This window comes from Cucurbitaria berberidis, assembly GCF_010015615.1.
Source record: "Cucurbitaria berberidis CBS 394.84 unplaced genomic scaffold K460scaffold_1, whole genome shotgun sequence".
Taxonomy (NCBI): domain Eukaryota; kingdom Fungi; phylum Ascomycota; class Dothideomycetes; order Pleosporales; family Cucurbitariaceae; genus Cucurbitaria; species Cucurbitaria berberidis.
In genome coordinates, this window is record NW_024468935.1 from 748945 (window position 1) to 759156 (window position 10212).

General features: G+C 51.4%; 4 protein-coding genes across 4 annotated transcripts; 2 read left to right on the top strand and 2 right to left on the bottom strand.

Moving 5' to 3' along the window:
- Window positions 1-437: 437 nt before the first annotated feature.
- K460DRAFT_272542 (glycosyltransferase family 59 protein) lies at window positions 438-2321 on the bottom strand (the record flags this gene model as incomplete). Its single annotated transcript, XM_040927809.1, has 5 exons — window positions 438-1201; window positions 1250-1387; window positions 1441-2024; window positions 2078-2163; window positions 2211-2321. The coding sequence occupies 5 exons, from the start codon at window positions 2319-2321 to the stop codon at window positions 438-440; spliced, it is 1683 nt and encodes a 560-aa protein (XP_040792406.1).
- A 187-nt stretch (window positions 2322-2508) lies between these two features.
- Window positions 2509-3372, top strand: K460DRAFT_269981 (DNA replication complex GINS protein PSF2; the record flags this gene model as incomplete). The annotated part of the gene is made up of 3 exons (XM_040927614.1): window positions 2509-2622; window positions 2706-3207; window positions 3251-3372. 3 exons carry the CDS (start codon window positions 2509-2511, stop codon window positions 3370-3372), a joined length of 738 nt encoding a protein of 245 aa, XP_040792407.1.
- Window positions 3373-3427: 55 nt separating this feature from the next.
- Window positions 3428-3997, top strand: K460DRAFT_4628 (uncharacterized protein). The gene has a single exon (XM_040938441.1). The coding sequence runs from the start codon at window positions 3596-3598 to the stop codon at window positions 3881-3883; it is 288 nt and encodes a 95-aa protein (XP_040792408.1). The 5' UTR covers window positions 3428-3595; the 3' UTR covers window positions 3884-3997.
- Window positions 3998-8784: 4787 nt separating this feature from the next.
- K460DRAFT_349989 (uncharacterized protein) lies at window positions 8785-9468 on the bottom strand (the record flags this gene model as incomplete). The annotated part of the gene is made up of 2 exons (XM_040931463.1): window positions 8785-8972; window positions 9033-9468. The coding sequence occupies 2 exons, from the start codon at window positions 9466-9468 to the stop codon at window positions 8785-8787; spliced, it is 624 nt and encodes a 207-aa protein (XP_040792409.1).
- Window positions 9469-10212: the final 744 nt, after the last annotated feature.

The window sequence follows — 10212 nt, forward strand, 5'->3', positions numbered from 1 at the left end:
CATAGTGAACATCAAAATGGCAGTCGAGGGTCGCAAGTCGCAATCCTGGGTGTTCTACACTGGAGTCTTGAGATTTGTCGTGTACTTCCTACGGCTTGTCGGTTTCCTCGAGAGAAAGAGTATAACATTGACGCAGTTCCCTTGATGAATACCGCTTACGCGATCAAGGTAACTAACCTCGAGAGCTCCTTCCAAACAGTCCTCCAAGGTTCGAGGAGTCTGAGCGCACTCTGCTGCTCTTTGTGCGTGAGGCTTCGAAGTGCTCAGAAAGAGCGCCTCCCGCTGAATATTGCTATAGAATACCATGCTCATAGATCGTTCTAATTTTCACTGAAATAAATCGGTGGCTTGGTTTATCAAGACGCTGTCTCGCATGGATGACCTTCTTTTCGGCCGAGTAGTCGACGCCCGCGGATAAGTCGTGATGCTGTTCGATTCTACCAAATAAATCGCTGCACCATGCCAGGCTCGCTAGGCCATGCGAAGCCTCTGTACAAGAATATGTACATTACGACAACATTGATAGCCAATAGCCAGACTGTCTCTAGCCCTAGCCGCATATCATATGACACTTTGCCAGCTGTCTTGTCTTTCGAAAGTGAAGCTGGAGTATAAGGCAAATGCAGCCGCCAGATGATCCACGGAACAATGAAATAACGAGGCTCCACTAACGGGGCTGTTATTACAGAAAGGGCAGTGGTGACCAACCAGATAGTAATGAAGCTGACTTGGCAGGGCGGACGATCAGCCTTGTCGCTGGTTGGACGAGCGATGCGCCTTGATCTAGTAGTCTCCTCGCCATCGCGAGACGAAGCAAGCGATTGGATAGTTAACCAGGCGCACGCGAAGTATACCGGAACCGCCAGATATTTGATCGCTGGGTGCTGCCGGAGGATTCGGAAGACGTAGAAGACATAATGTCGGTTGTCGGCCAAGGTGTACGGGTGAATTATGGTGTTAAAATGAACGGCAGCCAGACCACCAACGATAATCAGAGTAGATATTAAAACGGTCGGCATCGCCATGTTTGAAGAGATATTGAAATTGTCGTTGCACAACGTGCGAAGTGGTTTGGGCAATAGCGGAAGAAGAGGTTGAAGTAGCAGTCCTACTATAAGCGGAGCGGAGAAGAATGCGATATACGGCCAGAAGTAAAGCATCTGTGGAATGTGAATGGTAGCAGTGTGAGCTGATTTATCCCCTATTGACGTTAGCTTTTGAATTACTCGACTTGTACTGCGAGACTTACCAAGAACCACGCTACCATTCCAAACTACGAAGGTAACGAAGAGCGCTAGAAGAGTAATATATGGCACGGCAACCCTCATAATGAGGAATATGTTTTTCAAAGCTGCAATTGGTAACGATACCAAGAACAAAGCGATATCTGGTGAAAGTCAGTTATAGCGCAGAGCAGTAGATTTTTTCCATTCAACATACCTTGAGGTCGGGCATCTTGTATGGAACAATCATGTATCACACCTTTATCCCAGCTTCTTCGAATTACTGCGCTCGTATCTCCTCTTGTTGTGCCCACAGCTGAAAAATTGTCCCCCTTGAGAGCGTTGACTACTGCAAGGCCAGCTGGGAAGACAGCCACCCAGAAGATGTTGGTCTGTCGAAAGAAAAGTGCCATAATGCCGATACACACAGCATTGATGTTCTCGAGGATGCTCCCAGATGCCGAGCTTTTCTTCAGGAAAGCACTGTAGCTCAAAAGAACAACCAATGTAGACATGACATCAGTGTAATATAGTGCTGAAAAGAAGAAGAGCGGTGGGAATAGGGCGATATTGAGAGCCGAGTGAGCGTCTAGCACAATCGTTGGATCAATAACAACCGATTTCTCTTCGATTGTCTTTTCATCAATAGGCTCTTGTTGACCTGGGTTGATACGGCCTCGGAGTATGCGAAGTATGCCATAGCTCAAGGGGCATATAAGACAAAGAGCTCCAGCATTCAAGGCTCGAAGAGAAGATGTGTCACATCCGAGTAACGGCTCTAGAAACTTGCTCACAAGATATCTAAACGCTTCAGCAAAAAGACTTCGTTTCAGGGGCTAGTGCTGTGGTCTTACAAGCCTGGAGGGGTGGTGATTTTGGGGTCCCACGAGTAGTCTCGTATACAGTATTTCTGAGCTTGTGGTACATGGAAAAACTCGTCCTAGCGTACGATTAGAATTCTGTCACTAGAGCAATATAGACACTTACAAGATAGGGCTCTGGCACTTTATTCGAGACCACATTATACCACGTGGCCGTAAGGTTCACGATTGCCAGAAGAGCAGCGGGCAGAGCCCATGCCTGCAGCAAGGAATACATATGTCTCCGCGTACAGATTTGCTTAGAAAGAGCGATATGGGAGGAATAATGTCGTGCATCTGTGAGGCTAGAAGGCGCGGCGGGTGTTCCTGAAGAAGCTAGGCCGAACCCGGCTACTTTCCGCGGCGCGTGTTCACCTCCAAAAGCTTGACAGCAGTTCGATATCACATCTCTACGCGTCTATACCATGGCATTGCCTCTCCCACCGGGCCTGACGCCCCCGGAAATTGCGTTCTTGTGCGAAATGGAACTTATCACTATCATACCGCGTCAAAGACTCGAAGGACTTGAGCTGCTTGGAGTATGTCTGCCCCTCGGTCCCCCGCAATGCTTCACTTCATTCACCTGTCTATATATATAAGGGCTGACAACTGATATTTTTAGGGCCCTCTAAAACCTCTCAATCCGCCTCACAGAACCAACATCCCCCTCTGGCTCGCCCTCCTTCTGAAGCGCCAACGACGCGCCAACATCATCCCCCCACCATGGTTGAACACACACTCCCTCACCGCAATCCTCGACCACGAAATCGAAAACGAGGAAACCTTCTCTCCACCGCCGCGCCTACCACCACAGCCGTCGAACAACACGTTACCTACCTCACCACCATTCCTACTGACGTCTACGGCGGATGCGGCGCCAGATGCGCTACCGTATCACTGGCTGGAGTTGGGAGAGATGCTGTTGGAGGCTGCGAGCGACGATTTTGAGGAGCCAGATAATGTAAGGAAGTTGCTGAGGGGATTGAGGGAGGTGAGGATGGCGAAGTTGAGGAGTGGCGTTGACGTGCTGGATTCGGGGGGTGGGTTTAAGATGAATGGCGTCGGGGGCATGGAAGTTGGCGAAGGAAGGTCATTTATTACAGGCGTTATTGATGGCTTGAGGTGTGTATGGGTTAGAGTGATGCTCTGGGAGGTGTGGGCTAATAGTGGACAGGAAAATCGCAGCATCACGCGAGCAGCAACGCAAGGATCGGGACCGAGAAGAGCTGGAGAATGGATACTCTGGAACAGCAGGCGATTATGACGATGATGAGATGGACATGCAATGAACGCCTCGCACATGAGCATCCAGGGGCCAGCAACAGCCACTACATGCGCCCACCGTTGCACAAACAACTAGGACAGACATTTCATCACTTCATGGACGCTCCGATGCGGACGTCGTCAAGGCCTGTCACCTGCATCAGGCAGGCCGCCAACTGGGCAGCTACCGTACCTCGGGTACAGTCTCGAACCTGTCACACTCGCATCACGCACCGACGGGCCTAGCGCATGTTGTTTGAGAGCGAATCTCACCATCCACCGACTCCTGTCGCTGCGCCTTGTGACTTTTGGTATCGCAAGACAATGCCTACGCCAAGCGTATCGCTAGGACGCGGAACTCGTCCTACGAGTTCGTGGATCGGGGATTGTGCACCTGTCTTAGGGGCACGAATTACACATATTCTTTGTAGCATGTCGGCAAGATCCAGAAGTCATTACTACTTACAAATGGTTTTGCTCCAACGCCTTCAATTTCAAGGCATGATGGAGCCGAGCTTGAGCAAGGAAAACCCCTGAAGTCGGGCTGCCAGAATCTTCGGCGGGGTGCGAAGGCGTTGTGTGACAGCGGCAGATGAACAAGATTCCGAGAGGCGTTCGCTATGCAAGATGCACGACTGACACGTGCATGACAACCTTGTCCGCATGGGGCACTACATGCCAACTTGGAAGTCTATCATCGCCTGTGATGGCCACAGTCTCTTCCATTTAGAGCTGGGCAGCGACCCATGTTCTCGTAGTATTACCTAAAAATGCTTAAAAGTGTGAAGAAGCTGTAGGAGATTCACTAGGACGAGGACGTCAGTACAGGAGTAGCAGAGATCGCTGCTGGAATAGGTCATCTGACGGTCCAAGGCTATTGTCTTTATCTCTGGGGCTGGGGTCTTCCGCAAAGCATAGGCGATCATGGCAAGCTAAGAGGTGCGATATACATACCACCTTCTCTTTGCGTGAGATCCCGGCACTCTGATGTAACCGTCTCTCAAACAAATCTTAATCCAGAGACACGATACATCAATGTCATTATGTCGATCCGACACCAATTCTGCGATGTGAGCGTGATGTCCGAGTTAATCCAGCTACTGGGTTGAGAAAAACTTTTGTCGTGCCTTTGTCCTTTTTCATTCGGAGATTTCGCGTCTGACTCGTGGGGAGCGTCGCAGGATCAGGTCGACGACGCATGGACAACAGCGTGATCTTCGGCGACCTGCTGGAGCGCATGACCAACGCGTAGTCAACGCGCAGGCTGCTGCCGCACCGGTACCGGTACGCTGGTGTAATTGTTTGTTGATTCCATAATCTTGTGCCCGGGGGTTCCTTCCTTCTCTCCGATACGAGAGTACTGGGATGCTTGGTACAAGATCAAACTTTCTCGGATGTCTTGCATAAAGATTTTGACTCGTTGCGAACCGTTGGCGACTTGTTGATTGGAAACCACCATAAAGGATCGTAGACGCGCGCCGTCATTCGCGTACCCCGAAACTGTCATTGTTGTCAGACTGGACTGGTGATTCGACTTGATCGGTCAACTTTTGTCTCAGCCAGTGGGAGACATGTTGCTTTTCATCTTCTGTATTTGGAGCCATCTACAGTGTGGATACATCCTCGCCGTGGGCATATCCCCATCCCTAAATCTCCACCCTCCTCTCAAGACCCATTCTTAATATCATGATGCATGCTTTTTTATAACGGCAATGCTGCAATAACTTGCCAGGGTGCTCATATCATAAATCGACACTTGACCCTCAACTTACCCTTTGAAGTATATTCCGTACATGAATCGAAGGAAGTGAGACGCCTCAAGGATGATCTGCTGCTAGGTGAAGTAGAAAAGAAAGTGCAGAGGAGATTAGAGTTCGTGACGGCTGTCAAAAGAGCTCGTGGTGGTTTTTCCTCCACTGAGAACGAGGCGGAGCGGGTCGCGATGGCTGCTTTCGGAGTGGTGAAACGCAGACCCGGGAGCGGGAAGAGATTTGGAGATTTGGAGATTTGGAGACGCGAGACGATTAGCTTCGAGCTCGTAGGACGTTCCTTATAACAAGTGTACCTGATCGGCTGGTTCATGTCTCGATGCGCGAGCGAGCATCAATTGCTGTCATGAGCGAAAAACCCTGATAGAGGAGGCTAGAATGTGATGGAAAGTGTTGATGGTGCTAAGAGAATAGATCGCACTCCAACCCTGCAGTTTGTACGTACCCTACCTTGCAGTTGCATACACGAGGACGCAGGTACGAAATAACTAGCTTGGGTGATTTAATGGATGAAAATTGGGTACTGCGGCTACATAGTGGAGTGGTTGGGCTCTCTACCGCTTTGCCGGGTGTGGGGCACAATAATGTAGATTGTGAAGATCTTGATCGAGACAGTGGATTCTGCGTTCCTTCGGTGCCCAGGCACTCAGGTAATCGAGGAGCAAGGAAGTCGTGGTTTGCTACAAGTATAGCAAAATACGCTCGACAAACTTCTACGAACCGAAGGCCACTGTCCTGGACAGAATGGCCCTAATTTCCACTAGAATCCTGCCAAATTATTGAGCGAGCGATTTTGTGTGGCGGTGGAGTGATTGAGGGATATGAGGCGTAGTCCTGAAGAACCGTTGAGCTGGCAACTATGTGTGGTGATGATGTGATAGAAGGGCATGCGGCGTAGTCCTGCAGGTGCAAGCTTTGCACGAAAAGCCCCGCGCCATGGACCACGGTATTGGGGCTGTCAACTATGCCTTTTGAACGGATCAGTCTTTCAGGCTGCTTGCCCCGCAATGAGGGCTGGCTGTTAAGACGCGAAAAGTTTGCGTAGGCCCAACTACCGTCTTTTGACTTCTAGCCATGTTCTTGTCTTTGCCGGTCCGAATCAATAGTCAACTCTTGGTAATTCTAATCGTGGAAGATCTCAAGGGCGCGCTGGAGGATCGACGATCATTCGGACCTACGCGTCTATCGAGTCCATCGACCCGGTCTGCCAGAGTCGAGAAGAAAGTGACGAGATACATGAGGGCATGGGGTGTATGCAAGGGGCGCACAAGGGGGAATGAGGGGCATGCTTGGCAGGTACTAGAACGGGTAACGTTTCGGCGTGGAGGTGAGGTGATTGTGGTGTCGGAATTGATTCATCATGAGATGTACATCGTATTGAACGAGTAGAAAGTGGCCGTGGCAAAGGTGAAACGCTTAGAACGCTCTGTGAAATCTCAAGTATCATCATTACCTAGTGGAGATATATACAGGCAGTTGCTGTATAGATGCAAGACTTTGGGACAGAGTGAGACGGTACAGCGCCAAACTTCATTTCGACCCATCGTAATGCCTCTCGTATGCTCAATTATGCTGATTCATCCCCCCGCGCTTTGACTCGGAGCAATTGGGACTCGCGTCGCGTTGACAAATGCATCCGTTGGAACCGGACGATGAGAAAGATGTCTTCGGACGACTTGACTCGCAACGCTACTGTTCAATTACGAAAGCCATTGAGAATCTTCCTTCAAGTGATCTTTCTGTTGAGGGGCTGGGACGAACCGTGTGTTTTTTAATTGCTCACAGCTAGCCGAAGAAACCACGACCTTGTCTATGCGCAGGCTGATACTGGAGCTTCTTGACAGATGTGCAGCTCTTGCGACTGTGCCGCAGCCCAGCGCTCATAATTTGTGTTCAATCCTACGGTTCCGCGTGGTGTCTCACTCACATGACTTCAATGTCTCCTTCGAAAGGGGTTTGGATCCGCCTGCGCTTCCTTAGCCTCGGTGCATGTGCATCTAAGCCTGGCCATTCGGGGCCGGGGGTCGGAGTGCGCTCCTTGCTGTCCGGCGGTCGTTGTTGGTGAGCACGTGGAACGGAAGCGCGAGCGGTGATGAAGGTGCTGTTTCGGGCGTTGGGCTGGGCATCAATAGGACATTAGACAGAAAGGACATTGCGAAGGAGCGGAGTATTGATACCTGCCGAGTCTGTTGGGGAGAGGATCTTCACACAAGTTTACATGCTAACGGGATTCCGGTAGATCGCAACGTGCCCAGCTTTTCAGAATTCCAAAAGTGAGGTCGTTTAGAGAATTAGGAAATGCTCTGCAGTCGGCGCATTTATACCGGTGACTAAAGTGCATCTCGGTAGATGGCAATGCTTGATAGCGCCAGTAGTGTACCATTCTGCTTCTGATTCAGTCATGCTTATGGGTTTCGCCAAGGATGGCTTTTGGAAGCTTTGCAGAGGAGACCAGCGGCCTTGATTAGGAAGTGGAGAGAAGTTATCAAATCCGCTGTATCGTAGGAGGTGCCGCTCGAACGATAAGGGGGTCTCACCCTCGGGCAACGCGGTCCCTATCCTCGCTAAAAGCTAATCGGGCGAGATCGGGTTCGGGGTTCTAACGAGGAAGAAGGGCCGCATGTCGACATTCGCTCAAGTGTGGAGATCGGCGGATAGTACAGATCGGACTTGATCAATTAGGACAAGATATGAGACCTAAGGTCTTTAATAGAGCCGGCCTTGATGCGAACAAGCGTCGTCCGCTGTTAGGGTGGTCGGGCTTGTTGATAGTTGATAGCTGAACTGCAACTCTGGCCTGACGTAAAAATTTGCTGTCGTGCTATTCGCAAGAAACTTTAAAGAAGCCATGACGTAGAGAAAGCGGTACGAATGCATCTGCCGAGAGACGACTCCTTAGGTTTGCGTAGCTACAAACTTAGTTCGAGTGTCGATAAAGTGTATTTTGGTAACTACAGTGTAACACTCGGTTGTTCCTGCTCCATGCTTAAATCTCAAGGCTACAATAAAATAAAAATCTGCAATGCATATAACTAATCGCACGTGCAAACTGCATATTGTAGTTGTATGGTACGGGAGGCCATGTGGATTGCTGGGGGTCAGGCTGACCGAGCAGTTTGTAGACAAGGATCATCCTCGGGTATGTTTAGCTCCTCAGTTTGTGACTGACGTACGCGTCTGACATGTGGAGCTATTTGCTAGTTGCGATTGCACTAAAATCGTCGGCGACTGCGTCTGTTTCAGGCCCCGGCAGCAAAGAGATTTCCGGAAGCTGGGCATTCGGGAGCCTCATACGCGGTTGATCCCGTAGTGACGTTTAGATCTGGAGCTACTGTAGGTCAAGCGACGCGCCCAAGAGCACACTGGAAAGTTACTTTGACATGCGCTCCTAACAAGTCGTGATTCGAAACTGTATTTCTGCATTGGAACCGCGTTCCTACCCCGCGCATGAGTTGTCTAGGCATTAAACTTTGTTCTTTTCAGCGACACTAGAAGCGAAGGTTCAGGACAAATTGCGGATGTGACGAGTACCCGCAGCCGCATATTTCACCGCGAGGCGATGACTGTTGGGGGCAGTTGAACCAGGCCGGTTTCCGAGTGCACGTGAGAGTGCCTGCCTATCGAGTATTGTGTCTAGTTTATGTTGGTTGCCAGATATTGTCGCTTTCATCAGGTCGGCGTGGTGAGCTGCAAGATGCCCAATACATCACAGCTACTGCAGGGCCCATGGGTCTTGATGGGGGTCTGAATTGGGCTAGTGCAAACACCCCACGTAGTGAAGATTGATGTCCCTTGTCGGGGAAAATGACAGCCAAGAGCTCTGTATGGAGCGCGCGCAGCCATAGGTTGCGTTTTTCCTGATGAGACGAGAGCGAAGCGAAGAGTACCTTGGTTGGCATGGTTTTTATTAGGCGTACCTTTGCAGGCTCGAGGGATTTGACGAGCGGCTTGCAGTGCCGCAGCTAATGGCTTGGGATCCTTTGAACATTGGAGCATCGGGCCAGTAGAAGAGCCCGAAGCGGTGCAGGAGTGCGGGAGAGCAGCTCCGGATTGATTGAAGGCGTTGACCGTGGCAACCGGGGAGCCTAAGCCGTCGGCATGGCTCGAGCAGAGAGCGGATCGTTGCCCTTTACAGGCGTCGAGGTGGTGAACCGGGGCAAGGGACGGCGGTGGGGGCGTGCAAGCCTCGCGCTGCAGGGGCCTGGTTCGCTTCTGGGTGTGTGCTCTACGGGCTGTCATGCAGACGGCCGTATTCAATGGTGTGCCAACTGCGTGGGCCTTTTGCTGCATGGGACCTGACGGAGCACACGAGTCGTAGCGTGAAGCTGTCACAGGTGTCATGGGCCTTGGCATTGGGTGGGTTGTTTAGAGGGATGGAGGGATTGAGAGCAGCCATGGAGAAGGGGGAGGGGGAGGGGGAGGCAAATGCTGTTCGTCCACGTCCACGTCGACGTGTCGGACGGGGTTCGCATATATTGGCCAAGAAAGTCGATCTGCTGAGGCAACAACGTTTATTAGGGAACAGGGCAAGGGCAGCGAACGGTGGCCCGCCCGTCACGAATCGGGGTCGTGTTGCCGAAAGGGCTGGGTATAGACTGTCTTTACATTGGTGTGTCGAGGTTGGGTGGTTACGAGGCCGCAGCTCCACCAGCGCGCGCCCTGGCTTGAAGCACCCCTGGCATGGCCCTGACAGCCCGCCACGTCCATGCGTCAACTATCGCTCGTCAAGTACTGTAGCGCTTTTCTCGAAATGGCGTGGGCCGTGGGACGATATGTGATGTGATAATAACGACGCCGTGTCCTGGTCGTGGACTCCCCGCAGCTTTTGCGCATATCCTCATTTGCATTGTATACTATCGTCTGCTTGCAGGCAACGCGTCGAGTATAGTAGCAGCAGCAGCAGTAGCAGTAGTAGTCGTGGTTATTCTTTTGGTCGCTCCTTCCCCTTCCTTCGCCTTCGCCTTCCCCATCCCCTCCTCGCTTGGGTCGCGACTACCCTCGAGGAACCGAACGACCGTTGAGAAGAAACCCCAACTCCGCACGTCCTTCCTCTCCCTGCAGAGGCAGGCAGGCTCCCCGACCCTTGCAGCCCTCCAG

Excerpts from the sequence above, each read along its gene's own strand:
- K460DRAFT_4628 (XM_040938441.1), top strand. The coding sequence starts at position 3,596 with ATGTTGTTTGAGAGCGAATCTCACCATCCACCGACTCCTGTCGCTGCG.